Source organism: Lampetra planeri, chromosome 35, assembly GCF_965212315.1.
Source record: "Lampetra planeri chromosome 35, kcLamPlan1.2.h2, whole genome shotgun sequence".
NCBI lineage: Eukaryota > Metazoa > Chordata > Hyperoartia > Petromyzontiformes > Petromyzontidae > Lampetra > Lampetra planeri.
In genome coordinates this window covers 11,457,140-11,483,252 of record NC_136141.1, presented here as the reverse complement: position 1 = coordinate 11,483,252, position 26,113 = coordinate 11,457,140, and the positions used below count along the sequence as shown (strand labels likewise).

The window sequence follows — 26,113 nt, the reverse complement described above, 5'->3', positions numbered from 1 at the left end:
GAGCCAGCAGCACAGAATCTAAGAGAGTCAAGAGAAGCGTAAGGCGGAGAGAAGAGGTCACGAGTTGTACCGTTGTATGGTGACCGCATTGTGAAGAAGAGAGGCCACGCGTTGTATTGTTACAAGTCAAGATTTAATAAAAGAAGTGTGTTCCCGTCAAGGAGTTTCCTGCCGTCATTTTCCAATACTTCACACGCATAGACCCACTACTACTGCTCAGTGTTACACACACAGACCCACTACTACTACTCAGTGTCACACACACAGACCCACTATGACTACTCAGTGTTACACACACAGACCCACTACTACTACTCAGTATTTCACACACACAGACCCACTACTACTACTCAGCGTTACACACACAGACCCACTACTACTACTCAGTGTTACACACACATACCCACTACTACTACTCAGTGTTACACACACAGACCCACTACTACTATTCTTAGGTTTTTTCGGTAAAGTCACGTAGGTAAAAAATTAAAATTAATCAAAGTGAAATAAAAATAAAAATCAATGACGTCTTCAGGTGGAACTGTCACAGCCCGACAGCTGTATCATTTAATTTTTTTTACCTACGTGACTTTACCGAAAAAACCTAAGAATATGAATCCTTGCAGTCACGAAAGCTTCAAATCTACCACTACTACTACTACTCAGTGTTACACACACAGACCCACTACTACTACTCAGTGTTACACACACAGACCCACTACTACTACTCAGTGTTACACACACAGACCCACTACTACTACTCGGTGTTACACACACAGACCCACTACTACTACTCAGTGTTACACACACATACCCACTACTACTACTCAGTGTTACACACACAGACCCACTACTAACTACTCAGTGTTACACACACAGACCTATTACTACTACTACTACGCAGTGTTTCACACACAGTCCCACTACTACTACTCAGTGTTACACACACAGACCCACTACTACTGCTCAGTGTTTGACACACAGACCCAGTGCCCGCATAATTGTGGCCATTTGTATATTAAAGTCTAAACTCTCTGTGTCTGTCTGTCTGTCTCTCTCTCTCTCTCTGTGTCTTTCTCTGTCTCTCCGTCTTGATCTCTGTTTCTTCATGTCTCTGTCTCTTTCTCTGTCGCTCTTTCTCTCTTTGTTTCTCTGTCTCTCTCTCGTTCTGTGCACTCGCTCACTCGCTCGCAGCTCCAGGGAAGAAAAGCACCAGAGAACGGAGCTGCAGATGTCCATGGAGCTCCAGAGCGACCGTAGCAACGTGGACTATAACGTAGCCAGGGTCCTGGAGACTTTCTACTTTCGAGGACACAAATGCCTTGTCATGGAGCTATTGAAGTACGCACACCACCAGTACCGCTACTACCACTCACTCACTCATTCACTCGCCACCAACACTCACTCACTCTCCCACTCACTAATTCACTCACTCATCATCACCCACTCATTCACCACCACCACCGACTTACTCACCATCCCCACCTCCACCCACTCACTCACTCACCACCACTCACCACCACTCACCCACTCACTCACCGCCACTCACCACCACTCACTGACTCACTCACCACCACCACTCACCCATCAACCCACCCACTCAGTCACCCACTCACCCTCCACCACCCACCCACCACACTACCCACCCAACCACCCACCATCACCACATCCACACCCACCCCCCACCACCCATCCACCACCACCCACCACCAAACACCACCAAACACCACCACCACAACACCACCACCACCACAACACCACCACCACCCATACAGACCCATAGACACCCATGCCCATACATTAGCACAGTTGGCTACAAATGGTGCAAAATAAGTTCAAAATTCGAACATAGAGACCCACAGACACCCAGACCCAGAGACCCACAGACACTAACAGAGACCCATAAAACCACAGAGACACCCATAGAGACCCATACATTAGTACGGTTGGCTACGTATGGTGCAAAATAAGTTCTGCATACGTTTACACACAGAGATCCACAGACAACTAGACACAGAGACCCATTGAGACCCACATAGACACCCACCCAGACATCAATAGAGACCCACACATTAGCACGGTTGGCTACATATGGTGCGACAGAAGTTCAACATATGCACACACACAGAGACACACAGACACCCAGACCCACAGAGACCCATAGAGACCCACAGAGACACCCACACAGACACCCATAGAGACCCACACATTAGCACGCTTGGCTACGTACGGTGTGAATGAATTTCAACATACGCACACAAAGATCAAAGATCCCCCATATAGCCTTAACAGACTGTAGCGGCAAGTGCTGTTAGTGAGCACCTATAAAGGCTGGAACGGCACACGAGGAGGTGGGTGGTCAACACCACGCGTGGCCGCCTTTGTCTCCCCAGTGGCGATGTTTACACATCGCACCAGGTACTCATTTGAGGCTGAGTCGACCTAGGGTAGGCCCAGGACCTGTTCAGATAATCATCACTGGGTGTTGGCCATGAGCAGGAATCGAGCCCGGTTCGCCAGGTTTGCAGCGCAGGACGCTAACCGATGCTGTCACTGATGTCGTCGCTGACGTCGTCGCTGACGTCACTGACGTTGTCGCTGTCTCTCCACATGGCAGGGCGAAACTCCATTGCGTGCTCAGAGAGATGACGCTGTGGCAAAGTTACGAGGACGCGGTGAGGTCGTACACTAGGTCAATCCTCCACTTCTTGGCCCACACCAAGTCCCGGGGCATCGTACACGGGGACATCAAGCCCGTGAGTGGAGTGCTCGCTGTGTATGGGTGTCTGTGTGTATGGGTGTCTATGTGTGTGGGTGTCTGTGTGTGGGTGTCTGTGTGTGGGTGTCTGTGTGTGAGTGTGTGTATGTGGGTGTCTGTGTGTGTGGGTGAGTACACGCTGGGGCGCTGATGCTTGCTCTGCAGATTTAAATGCCACTGGTTCTTCACGTTCTGCAGATGTAGATTCCACTGGTTCTTAATGTTCTGCCAATGTAAATGCCACTGATTATTCAAGTTCTGCAGATGTAGATGTCACTGGTTCTTCATGTTCTGCAGATGTAAATGCCACTGGTTTTTCATACTATTTGGGTCTTTCGGTAAAGTCACGTAGATAGAAAAAATCAAATATTAAAAAATCACGACGCTTCGATCGCAACACAAGCAATCGTCTTCAGGTGAAAAAATACAGCCGGCGGACTGCTGAAGCAGGAAGAAATATAGCGAGAGAGCTATTGCAGCCATAGGTTATAAAGGTTTGAGATCGGTACTACCCAAGGGTAAGTGGGCGGGGCTAGAGATGGAATTTGCAAATAAATGTAAGATCGCAGAGCTAGGTAAACCTCGGCCATTGCATTGCTAGAGATTAGCATGTCAATCTGTTAATGTAACCCCACGGTTACGGTGCTGAAGAAGCCATTGTTTTGCTCGAGATTAGAGATTAGCATGTCAATGTGAGACGGTTCTTCACGTTCTGCAGATGTAGATGTCACTGGTTTTTCACGTTCTGTAGATGTAGATACCACTGATCTAGATTTGAAGTTTTTGTGACTGCAGGGTTCGATACTCTTTGGTTCTTTTGGTAAAGTCACGTAGATATAAAATAAAATAAATTAATTCATGACGTTTCGATTGCAACACAAGCAATCATCAGGTGGGAAAACCACAGCAATAATTTTTTTTGCTAAAGTGGGAGAGAGAGTTGCCGTGGTAAGAGGTTATACAGGTGTAGAGGTGTTACGGGAGGGCGAACAAACACACCAGGGGTGGTTATGCCCGCACGCGGAAGGATGCTTACATCCACGTCCGCATCGTTTAGCCTGTGGGGCTGAAACGGCGCTGTGATCCCCCACGGCCCCACCTCTCGGTGGGGGAGTTGCTATATAAGGCGGTGAGCCGGTGGGCTCGGGGTTCAGTGTTTAGCTTAAACCAGTGAAGAAGGAAGACCGGCTAGATAGGCCGTGGGACTCCCCTGGATCGCCGTCCTTCTAAGGACCAACCAGAGCAAGCCAGTGGCGTGGCCCCGAGAGCCCAGAGCCGATGTTCTTGTAAGAGCCGGTCTGGGGACTCAGGGTGCCGTAATCCCAGCTTGGCCAGAGCTGGGTCAGCTAGCCTCCCCTAGCTCTGTAGTGGAGGACCTGGGAGTAGGCTAGCCGGGATAGATTGTGGGATCTCCCTGTTAGACAGGTGAAGGAGCCGATACCCCTTTGAGTGTTGTATACCTTGGCCTGTATAGAGTGGAATGGTTAATAAATAAGTGTGCCTCCGACTACGTCATCCAAGTCTCTTTGAACCTACTACACAGGCAAGATTGGGGGAGGAGCAAGGGGGGAGAGGTAGGGGTGGGGGTTTGTGGTAGGGGGAGGGGAAGCTCTGCGTGGACACCAGGAGAGGGATGCGAGGCTGGGGGGGAGGGAAGTGGGCGGGGCTAGGAGTGGGAGGCCGTGAGAGCTGGGGACGCGGAGGGGAACAAAATAGAGTAGTAGTACCCGACAGATATGATAGACGATAACCACTACAAAGCAGTTAGGGTTTTACCTGGTTAATAACATCCTTCCAATAATTGCTCAATTTGTATCCAACTTCTCGGTTGAAGTTATGTCTATGTTTATATATCTGGATGGCTTCATGAACAAACCTTTGATAGTAGCCCGAAGGTTTGCAGAGTACCTTGGTCTCGGAAAAAAACAATATTATGTGAGCCCACAGCGTTATAACAATGGTCAGCTATGGCAGAGGTATTGGTTCTGCCGGGTTTCAGATCTGCATTGTGTTCGCGAACACGGTCCGAGATATGTCGTTTCGTTTCCCCAATGTAACAGCCACCACAGGTGCAACTTAGTTTGTAGACTCCATGATATTGCATGTCAGCAATGACATCCTTCACAGATGGGATTAGATAACAGATTTTGTGTACTGTATTGAATCGGACCTGGATCTTGTGTTTGTTTAAGATTTTGGAAATCTTTTTGGTAACACCTGCTATGTATGGTAACTTGATGGTTTTGATTGGCATCTCAGGGGGTTGTTTCTCCATGGTTGGAGAAACAGCTTTGCGAATAATGTGGTCCGAGTACCCATTCATCTTGAGGGCCTGGTGTCCGTGTTCCAGTTCACTGGCTAGGTGGTGTTGGTCAGAAATGCAGTGGGCCCTATAGTGTAGTGTTTTGACGAGGGAATTAGTCTGTGCCAGGTGGGGGTGGGAATCAGGTTTCAGATAGGAATCTGTGTGGGTGGCTTTCCTGTAGACAGTGTCCCAACGAGCCGTCAGGCCTCTTCTCAAACAAAACATCCAGAAATGGTAGCTTAACATCCTTCTCCACTTCCATGGTGAATTATATGGATGGGTGTATGGCTGTTACATTGGGGAAACGAAACGACACATCTCGGACCGTGTTCGCGAACACAAGGCAGATCTGAAACACGGCAGAACCAATATCTCTGCCGTAGCTGACCATTGTTATAACGCTGTGGGCTCTTGTGATATTGTTTTTTTCCGAGACCAAGGTACTGTACAAACCTTCGGGCTACTATCAAAGGTTTGTTCATGAAGCCATCCAGATATATAAACATAGACATAACTTCAACCGAGAAGATGGATACAAATTGAGCAATCATTGGAAGGATATTATTAACTACGTAAAACCCTAACTGCTCTGTAGTGGTTGTCGTCTATCATATCTGCCGGGTACTACTACTCTTCTTTGGTTCTTTCGGTAAAGTCACGTATAAAGATAAAATAATAAATTAAATAATAGCATAATACGACGTTTCGATTGCAACACAAGCAATCATCATCAGGTATAAAAGAAATAGAAACAAAAATCTAACCAGAAAACTATAGACAGACATATAAGCAGACAGATATCACAAAGATACACAGAGAGAGAACACGTATCGGCACAAAGAGAGAGGTCGTCTCTATGACGAGGCCTTAAATATAGAGAGGGGGCGGGGGCGGAGAGAGGGAGGGGGCAGAGAAAAAATTAGCATGTCAATGAGTGGACAACGACGTGGTACGGTACACAAGCTTGAAAATTAGGAGAAAGACACACTAAAATTAAATAACCCAGCAAAATATCGAAATGTAATGTAATGCAACACAGAGAGTCGATCAACACACAATTAACGCATAGCCTGGTTGATTACGTATTTCAAAGTTTGCTAAGTTAGATTTAAGTGTGAAAATTCCAAAGAGAGGACAAAGGCAGAGAGAGAAAACAAACAACCGGAGAGAGAGAAAAAAGATAAGCTTAAAATTAGGAGAAAGACACACTAAAATTAAATAACCTAGCAAAATATCGAAATGTAATGTAATGCAACACAGAGAGTCGGTCAACACACAATTAACACATAGCCTGGTAGATTACGTATTTCAAAGATTGCTACCACGTCGTTGTCCACTCATTGACATGCTAATTTTTTCTCTGCCCCCTCCCTCTCTCCGCCCCCACCCCCTCTCTATATTTAAGGCCTCGTCATAGAGACGACCTCTCTCTTTGTGCCGATACGTGTTCTCTCTCTGTGTATCTTTGTGATATCTGTCTGCTTATATGTCTGTCTATAGTTTTCTGGTTAGATTTTTGTTTCTATTTCTTTTATACCTGATGATGATTGCTTGTGTTGCAATCGAAACGTCGTATTATGCTATTATTTAATTTATTATTTTATCTTTATACGTGACTTTACCGAAAGAACCAAAGAATAATTCCTGCAGTCACGAAAGCTCCAAAATTAAGATTAATACTTCTACTCTGTTTTGTTCCCCTCCGCATCCCCAGCTCTCTCGGCCTCCCACTCCCAGCCCCGCCCACTTCCCCCCCCCCCTGCCTCGCGTCCCTTTCCTGGCGTCCACGCAGCGCTTCCCCTTCCCCTACCCCACATGCCCACACCTCCCTCTCCTCCCTTGCTCCTCCCCCTTTCTTGCCTGGAAAACCTCTTACGACAGCAACTCTCTCTCCCACTTCAGCAAAACATTTTCTTGCAGTGGTTTTCCCAGCTGATGATTGCTTGTGTTGCAATGGAAACGTCGTGATTTCATTTATTTTATTTTATACCTACGTGACTTTACCGAAAAAAACAAAGAGTATAGATACCACTGGTTCGTTACGTTCTGCAGATGTAGATGCCACTGGTTCTTCATGTTCTGCGGATGTAGCTGTCACTGGTTATTCATGTTCTGTAGATGTAGATACCACTGGTTCTTCACGTTTTGTAGATGTAGATGCCACTGGTTCTTCACGTTTTGTAGATGTAGATGCCATTGGTTCTTCACGTTCTGTAGATGTAGATGCAACTGGTTCTTCACGTTCTGTAGATGTAGATGCCACTGGTCCGTCACTTTCTTTAGATGTAGATGCCACTGGTCCTTCACGTTCTGTAGATGCCACTCATTCTTCACGTTCTGTACATGTAGATGCCACTGGTTCTTCGCGTTCTGTAGATGTACATGCCACTGGTCCGTCACTTTCTTTAGATGTAAATGCCACTGGTTCTTCACGTTCTGTAGATGCCACTCTTTCTTCACGTTCTGTATATGTAGATGCCACTGGTTCTTCATGCTATGTAGATACCACTGGTTCTTCACATTCTACAGATGTAGATGCCACTGGTTTTTCATGTTCTTTGGATGTAGATGCCAATGGTTCTTCACGTTCTGTAGAGGCCACTGGTTCTTCACCTTCTGTAGATGCCACTGGTTCTTCACGTTCTGCAGATGTAGATGCCAGTGATTTTTCACGTTTTGTAGATGCCACTGGTTCTTCACGTTCTGTAGATGTAGATGCCACTGGTTCTTCACATTCTGCAGATGTAGATGCCACTGGTTCTTCATGTTCTGTAGATATAGATGCCACTCATTCTTCATGTTCTGCAGATGTAGATGCAAATTGTTCTTCATGTTCTGCAGATGCAGATGCCACTCGTTCTTCATGTTCTGCAGATGTAGATACCACTGGTTCTTCACGTTCTGTAGATGTAGATGCCACTGGTTTTTCATGTTTTGTAGATGTAGATGCCACTGGTTCTTCCCGTTCTGTAGGTGCCACCGGTTTTTCCTGTTCTGTTGATGTAGATGCGACAGGTTCTTCACGTTCTGCAGATGTAGATGTCACTGGTTTTTCACGTTCTGTAGATATAGATGCCACTGGTTCTTCACGTTTTGTACATGTAGATGCCACTGGTTCTTCACGTTCTGTTGATGTAGATGCCACTATGTCTTCACGTCCTGTATATGTAGATGCCACTGATTCTTGACGTTCTGTAGATGTAGATTCCACTGGTTCTTCACGTTCCGTAGATGTAGATGCCACTGGTCTGTCACGTTCTGTAGATGTAGATGCCACTGGTTCTTCATGTTCTGTAGATGTAGATGCCATTCGTTCTTCATGTTCTGCAGATGTAGATGCAAATTGTTCTACAGTTTCTGCAGATGTAGATGCCACTGGTTCTTCACGTTCTGCAGATGTAGATACCACTGGTTCTTCACGTACTGTAGATGTAGATGCCATTGGTTCTTCACGTTCTGTAGATGTCGATTCCACTGGTTTTTCCTGTTCTGTTGATGTAGATGCCACAGGTTCTTCACGTTCTGCAGATGTAGATGCCACTGGTTCTTCGTGTTCTGCAGATGTAGATGTCAATGGTTCTTCACGTTCTGCAGATGTAGATTCCACTGGTTCTTCACATTCTGCAGATGTAGATGTCACTGGTTCTTCACGTTCTGCAGATGTAGATGCCACTGGTTCTTCATGTTCTGCCGATGTAGATACCACTGGTTCTTCACGTTCTGTAGATCTAGATCCCACTGGTTCTTCACGATCTGCAGATGTATATGTCACTGGTTTTTCACGTTCTGCAGATGTAGATGCAAATGGTTCTACATTTTCTGCAGATGTAGATGCCACTAGTTTTTCACGTTCCGCAGATGTAGATGCCACTGGTCCTTCACGTTCTGTAGATGTAAATACCACTGGTTTTTCACGTTTTGTAGATGTAGATGCCACTGGTTCTTCACGTTTTGTAGATGTAGATGCCACTGGTTCTTCCCGTTCTGTAGGTGCCACTGGTTTTTCCTGTTCTGTTGATGTAGATACCACAGGTTCTTCACGTTTTGCAGATGTAGATGTCACTGGTTCTTCATGTTCTGCAGATGTAGATGCCACTGGTTCTTCCTGTTCTGCAGATGTAGATGCCACTGCTTCTTCATATTCTGCGGATGTAGATGTCACTGGTTCTTCACGTTCTGCAGATGTAGATTCCACTGGTTCTTCACATTCTGCAGATGTCACTGGTTCTTCACGTTCTGCAGATGTAGATGCCACTGGTTCTTCATGTTCTGCCGATGTAGATACCACTGGTTCTTCACGTTCTGTAGATCTAGATCCCACTGGTTCTTCACGATCTGCAGATGTATATGTTACTGGTTCTTCACGTTATGCAGATGTAGATGCCACTCGTTTTTCGTGTTTTGCAGATGTGGATGCAAATGGTTCTACATTTTCTGCAGATGTAGATGCCACTGGTTCTTCACGTTCTGCAGATGTAGATTCCACTGGTTCTTCACGTTCTGTAGATGTAGATGCCACTAGTTTTTCACGTTCCGCAGATGTAGATGCCACTGGTCCGTCACGTTCTGTAGATGTAGATGCCACTGGTTCTTCACGTTCTGTAGATATATATGCCACTGGTTCTTGACGTTCTGTAGATGTAGATGCAAATGGTTCTACATTTTCTGCAGATATAGATGCAAATGGTTCTACATTTTCTGCAGATGTAGATGCCATTGGTTCTTCACGTTCTGCAGACGTAGATACCACTGGTTCTTCACATTCTGTAGATGCCACTGGTTCTTCACGTTCTGTAGATGTCGATTCCACTGGTTTTTCATGTTCTGTAGATGTAGATGCCACTGGTTCTTCCCGTTCTGTAGGTGCCACAGGTTTTTCCTGTTTTGTTGATGTAGATACCACTGGTTCTTCACGTTCTGGAGGTGCCATAGTTTCTTCATGTTCTGTTGATGTAGATGCCACTGGTTCTTCACGTTCTGTAGCTGTCGATGCCACTGGTCCGTCACGTTCTGTAGATGTCGATGCCACTGGTTGTTCGCGTTCTGCAGATGTAGATGCTACTGGTTTTTCACGTTCTGTAGATGTAGATGCCACTGGTTCTTCCCGTTCTGTAGGTGCCACTGGGTTTTCCTGTTCTGTTGATGTAGATGCCACTGTCCGTCACGTTCTGTAGATGTAGATGCCACTGGTTCTTCACGTTCTGTTGATGTCGATTCCACTGGTTTTTCATGTTCTGTAGATGTAGATGCCACTGGTTCTTCCCGTTGTGTAGGTGCCACAGGTTTTTCCTGTTTTGTTGATGTAGATACCACTGGTTCTTCACGTTCTGGAGGTGCCATAGGTTCTTCATGTTCTGTTGATGTAGATGCCACTGGTTCTTCATGTTCTGTAGATGTAGATGCCACTGGTCCACCATGTTCTGTAGATGTAGATTCCACTGGTTTTTCACGTTCCGTAGATGTAGATGCCACTGGTTTTTCATGTTTTGTAGATGTAGATGCCACTGGTTCTTCCCGTTCTGTAGGTGCCACAGGTTTTTCCTGTTCTGTTGATGTAGATGCCACTGGTCTGTCACGTTCTGTAGATGTAGATGCCACTGGTTCTTCACGTTCTGTAGTTGTAGATGCCACTATGTCTTCACGTCCTATAGATGTAGATGCCACTGGTTCTTCACGTTCAGCAGATGTAGATGCCACTGGTTCTTCACGTTCTGTAGATGTAGATGCCACTGGTTCTTCCCGTTCTAGAGGTGCCACAGGTTGTCCGTTTTCTGTTGATGTAGATGCCACAGGTTCTTCACGTTCTGCAGATGTAGATGTCACTGTTTTTTTTGCGCATATCTCTGAAACGTTCGTAAGTCCAACGTCTGTGAGCGGAGGCAGTCCCTCTGCACAGATGCTCGGTCGTAGACGACACTCACCGCCATGACCATTCTGGGTGTGAATCCCCTCCCTGCCGCTCGCTCCCTGTCCAGAGCAACGTTCTATTGACGAACATCGCGGACGGCATCGTCAGGGTCAGGAACTTCGCCTCAAGCTTCTTTGTGGACGGCAAAAGTGAGTGGACACCCTCCACACGCACAAACATGTGTGAGTGGGTGTGGTTTGGTGGAGACACCCACACACACCCACCCATCCATCCACCCACTCACTCACCCACTCACCCACCTACTCATCCACCCACTGACACCCCCACACACCCATCCACCCACCCATCCACCCACCCATCCACCCACCCACCCATCCACCCAGCACATCCACCCACTAATCCACCCACCCATCCACCCACCTACTGGCCCATCCACCCACCTGCTTACCCACCCACCCATCCACCCACCTACACATCCATTTGCCCATCAACCCATCTATCCACCCACCCATCAACTCACCCACCGACCCACCATCAAGCCACCCACCCACCCATCCACCCACCCATTCACCCACTCATCCACCCATCCATCTATCCATCCATGCACCCACCCACCCAGCCATCCACCCACCCAGCCACTGACCCATCCACCCACCCACTTACCCACCCACCCACTCACCCACCCATCCATCTATCCATCCATGCATCCACCCACCCACCCACCCATCCACCCACCCACCCACCCACCCATCCACCCACCCACCCACCCACCCATCCACCCACCCACCCACCCATCCATCCACCCATCCATCCACCCACCCACCCACCCATCCACCCACCCATCCAGTCACCCACCCACACACCCATCCACCCACACACCCACTCACCCACCCACTCACCCATCTATCCACCCACCCATCCATCCACCCACCCATCCATCCACCCACCTATCCACCCACCCACCTATCCACCCACCCATCCACCCACTCATCCACCCACCCACCCATCCACCCACCCATCCACCCACCCACCCACCCACCCATCCACCCATCCACCCACCCACCCACCCATCCACCCGCTCAAACCCGCCCATCCACCCGCTCACCCACCCACCCACACATCCATTCACCCATCAACCCATCCACCCACCCACCCACCCATCCACCCATCCACCCACCCATCCACCCGCTCAAACCCGCCCATCCACCCGCTCACCCACCCACCCACACATCCATTCACCCATCAACCCATCCACCCACCCATCCACCCACCCACCCAGCCATCCACCCACCCACCCACCCAGCCATCCACCCACCCACCCACCCAGCCATCCAGCCACCCACTCACCTACCCACCCACCCGGCCATCCACCCACACACACACACACCCAGCCATCCACCCACTCACCCACCCACTCACCGACCCACTCACCCACCCAGCCAGCCATCCACCCACCCACGCAGCCACTGACCCAGCCACCCAGCCACTGACCCAGCAACCCACTCACCCACCCACCCACCCATCCATCTATCCATCCATCCATCCACCCACCCACTCATCCACCCACTCATCCACCCACCTATCCACCCACCCAGCCATCTACCCACCCACCCAGCCATCCACCCACCCAGCCACCCACTCACTCACCCACCCACCCAGCCAGCCATCCATCCATCCACCCACCCACCCACCCATCCACCCACCGACCCCCCCATCCAGCCACCCACCCACACACCCATCCACCCACTCACTCATCCATCTATCCATCCACCTACCCAGCCATCCATCCACCCACCCAGCCATCCAGCCACCCACTCACCCAGCCATCCACCCACCCATCCAGGCATCCACCCACACTTCCACCCAGCCATACACCCACCCACCCATCCATTTATGCACCCACCCACCCATCCACCCACCGACCCATCCAGCCACCCACCCACTCACCCACTGACCTGCCCATCCAGCCACCCACACACCCATCCCCCCACCCACCCACTCACCCACCCACCCACTCACCCACTCACCCACCCACCTATTTATCCATCCACCCACCCAGCCATCCACCCACCCATCCACCCAGCCAGCCATCTACCCACTCACTCACTCACCCACCCACTCACCCACCCAACCATCCACCCACCCACCCAGCCACCGCCCCAGCCACCCAACCCACCCACCCACCTACAACAACAACCGCCATTCGCCACTAAGTGGCGGTGACGTCACCATGACGCTTGTGCCAGGCCATGTGCACCTTGAGGCCACGTGGAGTGTCGAACGCCCGCTGGCAGGAGGTCACGGGGCAGACCCAGGTGCCACGGGTCGACTGACCGAGATGACCGAGATGACTGGCTGATGCACCACCTGTGCCCCCTACTGTACCAACTTGCTGTGCTTTAGCCACCCGGCGCTCCACTCGTTGTTGTGAGCGTCGCTCCTCCGCCCTCCGTTGTTGTTGGAGGGCGACTGCCTCCAACTGCCCAGTAGCGTCCTTCACGAGCCTCCTCCACTGAGGCCGATCTTGACACCGCTGGTACCAGTCATCGGCAAGTCCACTCAGCTCCACGTCCTCCTGTACCACATCAATCCATCTCTTCTCTAGCCCGTGCTAGATTGATGTGTACCACATCAATCCGGCCGAACAAAAGCTGTTTAGGCATGCGGTGGCTGGGCATGCGGGCTACATGACCCAGCCAACGCAGCCTTGCCTGCCGGAGGAGCTCACTGATGGGACTTTGCCCAGATCTTTCAAGGACTTGTGAGCTCCTCACACAATCCAGCCTGGTTAAACCCAGGATGGATCGTAGGCAGGCCAGCCTAAATGTTTCCAACCGGCGAAGATGCTCCACTAGGGGGGTCCACGTTTCGCAAGCGTAGAGAAGGGAGGGAATGACCATGGCCGAGAAGACCTGAAGCTTCGTGCGGAGCGACAGACCAGGTAGCTTCCACACAGCGTTACGCAACCGATGAAAAGATATTGCCGCTCGACTGATTCGGAGTGAGACCTCTGCTGATAAACTGGAGCCGGTCATAAGCACACTGCCCAGGTATGGGAAACTCTCCACTCTCTCCACAACTGCCCCATCACCAATTGGGAGTTGTGGGGGTGGAGTGTCCGATGGTACAAAATACCCAGGCAGGTGCTTAGTTTTGGTGGGGCTGATGGTAAGGCCCCACCTCTTAGTGGCACGCTCCAGTCTCAGCAGCAGCGTCTCCAACTCCTCTTCTGAATGAGCAGCTATTACCAAATCATCGGCATACATAACGTGGTTGACCAATAGGGAGCCATCCCTTGATCGCACCCGGGCGTCGATCAGCCTCCCATTATATCTGTACCAAATGGAAATTCCCCCGGTACAGCTATTGAAGGCTTCACGAACTACGCAGTCGAAATAGATGTTAAATAATGTGGGAGCCAGAGGACATCCCTGTCGCACCCCAAGGTGTACAGGGAAAGGCTCCGACTCCCGGCCACGTAGTTTTACCCGGGCCCGCTCACCATCATGAAGGTCCTTAATGATTGTGAGCAGAGGGTCAGGGACTCCGAAAGCACGAAGAACAACCCAGAGCCCAGTCCTACTGATGGTATCATAGGCCTTGACCAGGTCAATAAAGCAGAGATGTAGGTCTTTTTGGAATTCCCTACACCTCTGCTGTAGCAGACGGACAGAAAATATGGCATCTGTGCAGGACCGCCCTTTCCTGAAACCGCATTGGGGCTCCGCAAGCCTCTCCTCAGCGTGCCTAGCAAGGCGATGTTGAATAATCCTTGCCAGGACCTTACCCGGCACACTGAGGAGTGAGATGCCCCTGTAGTTGTTACAATCGGCACGGTCCCCCTTCTTAAAGAGGGGGACCACCAGGGCATCCTTCCAGTCCTGCGGAACCCGTCCAGTGGTCCAGACTGTTGTTATGATGTCATATAGGGCAGTCTGTGCACAAACGCCACCCTCCCTCAGCATTTCGCTTGGGAGATCATCTCTGCCCGGTGCCTTCCCTGGTCTCAGACTCCGGATCGCCCTCAGTACTTCCTCAACAGCTGGCACCTCAGCCAGCCACTCACAGGGGGTGACCTCTTCCAATGTTTGAGGCACCGCAGCCTCAGCAGGGTTATCCCCACTTTGTGCCATGATGTTTTCCTGGCTGAGAGATTTTCCCTCCCCCAGGACCTCACAGAAATGTTCAGCAAATCTGCAAACCTGTTCCTGGGGGTCGGAGATTGGATCACCGTTTTTTCCTCTAATGATGGTAATAGGTGTGGCGCTGCAGGTTACTTTTTTGATGGAGTTAAATAGTGATTTGTGATCGCGGGCCACTGAGGCAGACTCCATCTCCTCAGCAACCCGCGACCACCACCCATCCTTACAGCGCCTTACGGCTCTCCGAACCTCCGAGCGAAGGCTGCGGTAAACCTCCTCATTCTCTGACGTGGGATGCTGTAGGCGATGAGAGTGGGCCTGTCGCTTTTTCTCAATTAACCTGAACACCTCCTCTGTCAGCCAGGGTTTCTGGGGAGGTCTGGACCGCGTACCCAAAGCAGCCATTGCAGCTGCATGAGTCACAGTCTTAAACCTCGCCCATTTACCCTCGACATCAGGTGGAGTGGGGGACGATGCCAACCCCAGCTGCAAGCGATGATGAAATTCTCACTTGCAACTTTCATCAGCTAACTGAGACCAGGCCACTTTTGGTTGGAATGGGATCCTGGGTGAACACCCACCACCGGAGTGGAAGAATGGCAGGCGCATCTTACAGATGACTAGTCGATGGTCAGAGGGCAGATCAGCTCCACGGTAGGTCCTGGTGTCAAGGACATGGGCTCGCATCCGCTGGTCCGTCACTATGTAGTCCAGCAGATGTTCTTGCTTGGACCCGGCATGTATCCATGATGTTGTGTGGATGCGCCGATGCCGGAAGAGCGTGTTGGTAATTACAAGCCCATGGGCTGCACAAAAATCTAGCAGCCTCCTACCGTTATTATTGAGCTGATCTGGCCCATGCCTTCCAATCACTCCAGACCAGGTGCCACCATCATGACCAACTCGGGAATTGAAGTCACCCAACAAGATGACTCTGTCCCGAGTGGCCACTTTAGCCAGCACCTGTGACAGGAGGTCATAGAAAGCGTCTGACTCATCGGCTTTGCCTGCATCCCTCCACGGATGTTCGTCTTTGGTGGGGGCATAAGTAACCACGACCACCACTCCTCGCCTCTGATTGATGGGAAGGCGAGCCCAAAGTATCCTGGGGCTTACAGCTTCCCACACCTCACCGCCACGCTCCCACGCCCCTTCATTCTTTTGTTCAGAAGAAGAGCCACACCCTGTTGTTTGGCAGTCTCCTGCCCCGAGTAGAGGACTGTCCACCCCTCATGGTGGCAGGATCCAGAACCGGTCCACCGGACCTCCTGAATGCCACAGAGATCCAGGCGGTACCGGTCCAGCTCCCGACAGAGGAGTGGCAGCCTCTCCTCCGCAGTGAGCGTTCGAACATTGCACGTGGCCATCCGCAATGGTTTTTCGTTGTTTCTGGAGGAGCCCCGAGGGTGAAAATTCAATCTCCTGGCTCCGCCAAATGGGGTTTGGCCAGGAGACGTCATAAAAGCCTGACCCCCCGGGGCCTCCGGCACAAGCTTATTAGTTACAGGTTTATGTTTAATTCGTAGTTTAGTGGTGGTTAATTGAAGGTGGAGGGGTTACCAGCCCCTCGCACCCGTCCAGTGCCCCCGTTTAGCCACTGTGGTGGTCACAGACGCCATGAGGGGAGAGGCCAATGGGCATTGGCCCTCCCCCCACAGCACTGCCCACGACAGTGTTGCCCGTCCGGCACCGCGAGGAGGTAGGAGGTTGTTTTGCCGGACTACACCCACCTACACACACTTACCCACCTACACACACGTACCCAGTCTACATTCATCATCATCATCACCACTGCTGTTGTTGTCGTCTGCACAGCCTCGCACGTGGGAGCAACCCTCGCATACGTGGCCCCTGAGGTGCTTCTCGGCTACCCGGCGACCTGTGCTGTGGACACATGGTCGCTGGGATGCACCGTAGCCAAGTTGGCCACCGACAGGGACCTCTTCCTCTCGTTCAGCCGCGACGACCACCTGGCATGCTGTATCGAGGTGACTGGAGAGCCTCCCTGGGGGGCCTCGAGCGACGACCTGGCCCACAGCCAGCCAGTCACCCAGCTAGTCACTCAGTCACCCAACCCTGTCAGCCAGTCACCCAACCAGCCACCCAACCACCCACCCTCCCACTCACCTACCCACCCACCTACCTACCCATCCACTCACTCACCCACACACCTACCCACCCACCCATCTACCTACTTACCCTCCCACTCACCCACCTACTTACCCAGCCACCCACCCACCTACACACCCACGTAACCACCCACTCACCCACCTACCTACCCACCCACTCATTCATCCACCTATCCACCCACTCGCCCACCCCCTCACCCACCCACCCACCTACTCATTGACCCACCCACCTACCCACCCAGTCACCCACCCACCTACACACCCACCGACCTACCCACCCACTCACTCACCCACCTACCCACCCACTCACCCATCCACTCACCCACCCACTCACCCACCCACTCACCTACCCACTTACCCACCCACCTACGCACCCATTCACCCACCCCCCCATACCCACCCACCCACCCACTCATCCCCCCACCCACCTACTCACCCATGATGCTAGATGTGCTGAGCAACAACGATAATGTCACGTTCAGGTCTTCCGTCGTACGGCCGATGAAAAACGTAGCTCAGTGGGGCCTTTCCTGGTGAAATAAAAACAATTCAGTTTTAGTGTGGGTCTCTGTGGATTCCAATGATTATATATGAGTCTCTGGACCTCTATGGGTCTATGTATGGGTCTCTGTGTGTCCGTATGGGTCTCTGTATGGGTCTCTGTGAATCTGTATGGGTCTCTATGAGTCCCAATGGTTCTATATACGTCTCTGGATCTCTATGGATCTCTCTATAGGTCCCCGTGTGTAACACGCGTGTAACATCCGTGTAACATGCGTGTGTCTCTCTGTGTCTCTGTCTTGAAACGGTTGCACAGATCCTGGGCATGCCTCCAAAAGAAATGGTGGAGAAAGCTCGCAAAAGAGCGGCCTACTTTGGTGAGTTGAAGGGTGGTGTGATGGTGGTGTGGTGATGGTGTAGAGGTGGTGTGGTAGTTGTGGTGGTGTAGAGGTGGCAGTGGTGAGGTGGTGGTGTGGTGGTGGTGAGGTAGTGGTGAGGTCGTGGTGGAGAGGTGTTGGTGGTGGCGATGGTGGTGGTGGTGTGGTGGTGGTGAGGTGGTGGTGTGGTGGTGGTGAGGTGGTGGTGTTGTAGGGGTAGCGGTGTGGTGGTGAGGTGGTGATGGTGTGGTGGTAGTGTGGTGGTGGTGAGGTGGTGTTGTAGGGGTAGCGGTGTGGTGGTGAGGTGGTGGAGAGGTAGTGGGGGTGAGGTGGCGATGGTGGTGTTGTGATGGTCCTGGTGGTGGTGTAGAGGTGGCAGTGGTGGTGGTGAGGTGGTGGTGTAGTGGTGGTGGTGATGTGGTGGTGTTGCAGGGGTAGCAGTGTGGTGGTATGGTGGTAGTGGTGGTGTAGAGGTGACAATGGTGGTGGCGAAGTGGTGGTGAGGTGGTGGTGTAGGGCTAGCGGTGAGGTGGTGGTGGTGTAGGGCTAGCGGTGTGGTGGTGAGGTGGTGGTGGTGTGGTGGTGGTGAGGTGGTGGTCGTGGTTTGGTGGTGGCGTAGAGGTGGTAGTGGTGAGGTGGTGGTGTTGTAGGGGTAGCGGTGTGGTGGTGAGGTGGTGGTACTGGTGGTGAGGTGGTGGGGTGGTGGTGAGGTAATGGTGGTGAGGTGTTGGTGGTGGCGATGGTGCTGGTAATGGGGTGGGGGGGCCTGGGGGGAGAGAGAGGGAAGAGCTGGGGGTTTGGGCCCACTCAGTAACGACCTGGGTGGGTCGATTAAGAACCGTCGTGTGGGTGGGTAGATGGGTAGATGGGTAGGTGGGTAAGTGTGTGCGTGGGTGGGTAGGTTGTTGGTAGGTTGGTGAGTGGGTGGGTAGGTGGGTGAGTGGGTGGGTGGGTAGGTGGGTCAGAGGGTCGGTGGATAGGTGGGTGAGTGGATGGGTAGGTGGGTAGGTGGGTGAGTGTGTGGGTGGGTAGGTTGGTGAGTGGGTGGGTAGGTGGGTGAGTGGGTGGGTAGGTGGGTGAGTGGGTGGGTAGGTGGGTGAGTGGGTGGGTAGGTGGGTGAGTAGGTGGGTAGGTGGGTGAGTGGGTGGGTAGGTGGGTGGGTAGGTGGGTGGGTGAGTGGATGGGTAGGTGGGTAGGTGGGTAGGGGGGTGAGTGGGTGGGTAGGTGGGTGAGTGGGTAGGTGGGTGAGTAAGTTGGTGGGTATGTGGGTGGGTATGTGGGTGGGTGAGTGGGTAGGTGGGTGAGTGAGTTGGTGGGTATGTGGGTGGGTATGTGGGTGGGTGAGTGGGTGGGTGATGTGGTGGTTGGTGACACTGCGTGGCTCTCTCTGTGTGTCTCTCTTTCCGTCTCTCTGTCTCTATTTCCATCTCTCTGTCTCTGTGTGTATGTGTCTCTGTCTCTCTTGCTCTTTCTCTGTATCTTTGTTTATCTCTCTGTCTCTTTCTCTCTCTGTGTGTATGTATATCTATCTCTGTCTTTGTCCTACAGACGAGGCCGGCCAGCCTCACTGCCCGGCCAGGAAACGACTCCCGGCAAGTGTCCCCCTGCATTTGGTGCTGCGGGGATGTGGAGCTCAGCTGGTGGCCTTCATTAGCAGCTGCCTGCAGTAAGAACCTAGACAAAGACCCCCGATGTAGCCTCAAGCAGACTGTAGGGGCAAGTGCTGTTAGTAGTAGCGAGTAGCAGCATCTATACACAAAGATCCCCGTGTTGCCTCTAACAGGCTGTAGGGGCAAGTGATGTTATCAGTAGCGAGTAGCAGCACCGCCTATGAAGGCTACTGGCACTGTGGCACACACAGAGGAGGTGGGTGGCCAGCACCACCACGCCCGGCCACCTTTGTCTCGCCAGTAGCGATGTTTACAGACCGCTAAACCAGGTACTCATTTGAGGCTGTGTCGACCTAGGGGAGGCCCAGGACCGTTTCAAATAATAGAATCGCTGTCAATGGTGTTGGCCGTGAGCAGGAATCTAACTCGGGTTTCTGCCAGGTTCATAGCACCACCGCTCTCCATTACACACACGCACGTACACGCACGCACACGCACGCACACGCACGCACACGCACGCACACGCACGCACACGCACGCACACGCACGCACACGCACGCACACGCACGCACAGATGGGAACATCAAATCCTCACCTCCCCTCTCACCATCCCCCCGCCCCCCCAGGTGGGATCCAGAACTCCGCATGACACCGGAGCAGGCACTGAGTCACAGCTGGCTCCAGAACGAGGCCACCCCCACCACCATCGAGGCCACCCCCACCACCATCCAGACCACCCCCACCACCATCCAGACCACCCCCACCACAATCGAGGCCACCCCCACCACCATCGAGGCCATACCCACCACCATCCAGGCCACCCCCACCACCATCCAGGCCACCCAGACCACCATCCAGGCCACCCGCACCACCATCGAGGCCACCCCAACCACCATCGAGGCCACCCCAACCACCATGGAAGCCAGCCCCACCACCATCGAGGTCACCCCCACCACCATCCATGCCACCCCCACCACCATCGAGGCCACCCCCACCACCATCGAGGCCACCCCCACCACCATCGAGGCCACCCCCACCACCATCGAGGCCACGCCCACCACCATCGAGGCCACCCCCACCACCATCGAGGCCACCCCCACCACCATCCAGGCCACCCCCACCACCATCGAGGCCACCCCCACCACCATCGAGGCCACCCCCACCACCATCGAGGCCACCCCCACCACCATCCATGCCACCCCCACCACCATCGAGGCCACCCCCACCACCATCGAGGCCACCCCCACCACCATCCATGCCACCCCCACCACCATCCAGGCCACCCCCACCACCATCCAGGCCACCCCCACCACCATCGAGGCCACCACCATCCATGCCACCCCCACCACCATCGAGGCCACCCCCACCACCATCCATGCCACCCCCACCACCATCGAGGCCACCCCCACCACCATCGAGGCCACCCCCACCACCATCCATGCTACCCCCACCACCATCCAGGCCACCCCCACCACCATACAGGCCACCCCCATGACCATCGAGGCCACCCCCACCACCATCCAGGCCACCCCCACCACCATCGAGGCCACCACCATCGAGGCCACCCCCACCACCATCGAGGCCACCCCCACCACCATCGAGGCCACCCCCACCACCATCGAGGCCACCCCCACCACCATCGAGGCCACCCCCACCACCATCGAGGCCACTCCCACCACCATCGAGGCCACCCCCACCACCATCGAGGCCACCCCAACCACCATCGAGGCCACCACCATCGAGGCCACCCCCATCACCATCGAGGCCACCACCAGCGAGGCCACCCCCACCATCAGCGAGGCCACCCCCATCAGCATCGAGGCCACCCCCACCACCAGCGAGGCCACCCCCACCACCATCGAGGCCACCCCCACCACCAGCGAGGCCACCCCCACTACCATCGAGGCCACCCCAACCACCATCGAAGCCACCCCCACCACCATCGAGGCCACCCCCACCACCATCCATGCCACCACCACCACCATCCAGGCCACCCCCACCACCATCCAGGCCACCCCCACCACCATCCAGGCCACCCCCACCACCATCCAGGCCACCACCATCGAGGCCACCCCCACCACCATCCAGGCCACCCCCAACACCATCGAGGCCACCCCCACCACCATCGAGGCCACCCCCACCACTATTGAGGCTACCCCCACCACCATCGAGGCCACCCCCACCACCATCGAGGCCACCCCCACCACCATCCAGGCCACTCCCACCACCATCCAGGCCACCCCCACCACCATCGAGGCCACCCCAACCACCATCGAGGCCACCCCCACCACCATCGAGGCCACCCCCATCACCATCGAGGCCACCACCAGCGAGGCCACCCCCACCATCAGCGAGGCCACCCCCATCAGCATCGAGGCCACCCCCACCACCAGCGAGGCCACCCCCACCATCAGCGAGGCCACCCCCATCAGCATCGAGGCCACCCCCACCACCAGCGAGGCCACCCCCACCACCAGCGAGGCCACCCCCACCACCAGCGAGGCCACCCCCATCACCAGCGAGGCCACCCCCACCACCATCGAGGCCACCCCCACCACCATCGAGGCCACCCCCACCACCATCGAGGCCACTCCCATCACCATCGAGGCCACCACCAGCGAGGCCACCCCCACCACCAGCGAGGTCACCCCCACCACCATCCAGGCCACTCCCACCACCATCCAGGCCACCCCCACCACCATCGAGGCCACCCCAACCACCATCGAGGCCACCCTCACCACCATCGAGTCTATCCCCACCACCATCGAGGCCACCCCCATCACCATCGAGGCCACCACCAGCGAGGCCACCCCCACCATCAGCGAGGCCACCCCCATCAGCATCGAGGCCACCCCCACCACCAGCGAGGCCACCCCCACCACCAGCGAGGCCACCCCCACCACCAGCGAGGCCACCCCCACCACCAGCGAGGCCACCCCCACCACCAGCGAGGCCACCCCCACCACCAGCGAGGCCACCCCCACCACCAGCGAGGCCACCCCCACCACCATCGAGGCCACCCCAACCACCATCGAGGCCACCACCAGCGAGGCCACCCCCACCACCATCGAGGCCACCCCCACCACCATCCAGGCCACCCCCACCACCATCGAGGCCACCCCCACCACCATCGAGGCCACCCCCACCACCATCGAGGCCACCCCAACCACCATCGAGGCCACCCCCATCACCATCGAGGCCACCACCAGCGAGGCCACGGCCACCACCAGCGAGGCCACCCCCACCACCATCCAGGCCACCCCCACCACCATCCAGGCCACCCCCACCACTATCGAGGCCACCCCAACCGACATCGATGCCACCACCATCGAGGCCACCCCCACCACCATCGAATCTATCCTCACGACCATCGAGGCCACTCCCATCATCATCGAGGCCACCACCAGCGAGGCCACCCCCACCATCAGTGAGGCCACCCCTGTCAGCATCGAGGCCACCCCCACCACCAGCGAGGCCACCCCCACCACCAGCGAGGCCACCCCCACCACCAGCGAGGCCACCCCCATCACCATCGAGGCCACCCCCACCACCAGCGAGGCCACCCCCACCACCAGCGAGGTCACCCCCACCACCAGCGAGGTCGCCCCCTTCACCATCACCATCGAGGCCACCACCAGCGAGGCCACCCCCACCATCAGCGAGGTCACCCCCATCAGCATCGAGGCCACCCCCACCACCAGCGAGGCCACCTCCATCACCAGCGAGGCCACCCCCACCACCATCGAGGCCACCACCAGCGAGGCCACCCCCACCACCAGCGAGGCCACCCCCACCCCCAGCGAGGCCACCCCCATCACCAGCGAGGCCACAACCACCACCAACGAGGCCACCCCCACCACCATCGAGGCCACCCCCACCACCAGCGAGGCCTTTGGAGCTATGGATCCACGGTGAGACGCCCTCTGTATGCTCAGTGCAGGGTCTCTGAGTATGGGTCTCTGTGGGTCTGTATGGGTCTCTATGAGTATGGGTTTCTATGCATCTATATGCATTTAGAGTATTTTGGCTGCCGCTATGAATCCCCACGTGACGATGATGATGATATCGGCCACTTGGTTGAGCTGCTTTCATTTGTGATGGCCAGGTCCACTTCTGGCCGTGGGGACCGACTGCGACCGACTGCGACCTCTGGTTGTAGTAGCAGTGTGACGATGATGATGCGCCGCTGTGGTGCTGCTGCCTCTCTCTCCACAGAGCTGAGTCGGAGAAGAAGCCCCCATCATCATCATCACTGGAGGAGGATGAGACAGAGGAGGTGGAGGATAAGGAAAAGGTGGTGGAGGAGGTGGAGGTGGAGGAGGAGGTGGAAGAGGAGGTGGAGGAGGAGGTGGAGGAGGATCAGACTGAGGAGGAGGAGGAAGAGGATCAGACTGAGGAGGAGGAAGAGGAGGAGGATGAGACGGAGGAAGAGGAGAAGATGCAAGTGGAGGAGAAGACAGAAGAGGAGGAGCAGATGGAAGAGGAGGAAGTTCAACAGCAGCAGGAGAAGAGGAAAAAGAAGCGAGGTGGCCTGGCCCAAATGGGCAGGGCGCTCCGCTCACTCTCCTCGATCTTCCACCTGCTGCTGTGTGGTGGGCGGCCCACGGCAGAGTAGCGGTGTGGTGGTGGAGTCGGTGCCAACCACCACGATCACGAGCAGCAGCACCGCACCACCCACCCAGCCACACACACACACTCACCCCACACTCTCACCCCACACTCACCCCACACACACACTCACTCACCCCACACACACACCCACTTACCACACTCACTATCGTGGGGACCAGCTGTGGAAGACGACTGAAGAGCGGCCGCCAGACATGGACTGGACACAGCCACTCACTGCACTCACCACACGCTAACCCCACCACACACTCACCACACGGGACTAAGCCCAGTAGCTTACCCAGGACCCCCCTTATCTCATGCTACAACCCTTCCACGTGGTGTGTGTTAAAATAGAATTGTATGTGTGTAGTTGTTTTGTATGTTATTATTGTAAATATGATTGTTATCATTATATATGAAGTCACCAGGATGTGAAAAAACGTTGCAGACGATTTTTTTGTGGGGTTTGGTGCCTTCGATTGTCAGTGCCGTGTGGGTCTGGGTTCATAATGTCCAGGTAGGGTGGGTTATAATGGCCAGGTAGGGTGGGGTTGTAATGGCCAGGTAGGGTGTGTTCATAATGGCCAGGTAGGGTGGGGTTATAATGGCCAGGTAGGGTGGGGTTATAATGGCCAGGTAGGGTGGGGTTATAATGGCCAGGTAGGGTGGGGTTATAATGGCCAGGTAGGGTGGGGTTATAATGGCCAGGTAGGGTGGGGTTATAATGGCCAGGTAGGGTGTGTTCATAATGGTCAGGTAGGTGGGGTTATAATGGCTAGGAAGGGTGGGTTCATAATGCCCAGGTAGGGTGGGCATCATGGTGGTTGGGCACCTTCCCCACGTAAGATGGTGGTAGGGCAACGTCCCTACCTAAAATGGCAGTTGTGCGGCTTCCCCACACAAGATGGTGGTGGGGCAAAGTCCCTACCTAAGATGGCGGTTGGCCACCTTCCCATCGTAAAATGGTGGTTGGGCGCCTTCCCTACGTAAAATGGCGGTTGGGCGCCATCCCCACATAATATGGCAGTTGGGCACCTTCCCTACATAAGATGGCGGTTGGGCACCGTTCCTATGTAAAAATGGCAGTTGGGCGCCTTCCCTACGTAAGATGGTGGTTGGGCGCCTTCCCCACGCAAAATGGCGGTTTGCTGTTTTCCCTACCTAAGAGGGCGTTTGTGCGCCTTTCCTACATAAGATGGCAGTTGGGCGCCTTCCACACGCAATAATAGCGGGTGGCCGCCTTCCCTACCTAAGATGGTGGTTGGGCGCCTTTCCCGTATATACGCTAGATCAGTAGTTCTTAACCTGGATTCGATCGAACCCCAGGGGTTCGGTGAGTCAGTCTCAGGGGTTCGGCGGAGGTTAAGACACACACCCGACTCATATGATTCGTGATGACACGTCCGGCTTGGCCATCATTAGCTGCAAGTGATCACGCTACATCGCTTGGCCTATCTGTGCTGCAGGGAATTTGGTGCGCTCGGTAGTCGACTTGTGACTGTCGTGATGGTACGTCGTGTGATTTCTTTCTTAATATTTTAATCCCTTCATACTATGTCGAGCAAAAAAAGAAAGTGGTCGGACGAATATGTACAATAAGGATTCACATGTATAACGGAACGTGATGGGAGTCACCGTCCTAACTGCATGATTTGCAATGCCAAGTTGAGCAATTCTAGTCTAGCACCGGCAAAACTAAGGGAGCACTTCCTTAAGCTGCATGGAGATGGGGAATACAAGAACACAACGCTCGCTGAATTCAAGGTGAAGAGAGCCAGATTCGATGAAGGCTACCCTGCCTGTTCTCGGCT

General features: G+C 54.1%; 1 protein-coding gene across 1 annotated transcript; it reads left to right on the top strand.

The window, feature by feature from the left end:
- The first annotated feature begins 1,206 nt into the window (after positions 1 to 1,206).
- Positions 1,207 to 24,754, top strand: LOC144730219 (dual specificity tyrosine-phosphorylation-regulated kinase 4-like). The gene is made up of 7 exons (XM_078610833.1): positions 1,207 to 1,341; positions 2,618 to 2,756; positions 11,039 to 11,120; positions 16,890 to 17,062; positions 18,021 to 18,081; positions 19,630 to 19,747; positions 23,907 to 24,754. Exons 1-7 carry the CDS (start codon positions 1,232 to 1,234, stop codon positions 24,304 to 24,306), a joined length of 1,083 nt encoding a protein of 360 aa, XP_078466959.1. The 5' UTR covers positions 1,207 to 1,231; the 3' UTR covers positions 24,307 to 24,754.
- The last annotated feature ends 1,359 nt before the right edge of the window (positions 24,755 to 26,113 follow it).

Excerpts from the sequence above, each read along its gene's own strand:
- LOC144730219 (XM_078610833.1), top strand. The coding sequence starts at position 1,232 with ATGTCCATGGAGCTCCAGAGCGACCGTAGCAACGTGGACTATAACGTA. Across the intron at positions 1,342-2,617 it reads CTTGTCATGGAGCTATTGAA|GGCGAAACTCCATTGCGTGC; the intron begins GTACGCACACCA and ends TCCACATGGCAG. Across the intron at positions 11,121-16,889 it reads CTTCTTTGTGGACGGCAAAA|CCTCGCACGTGGGAGCAACC; the intron begins GTGAGTGGACAC and ends TCGTCTGCACAG.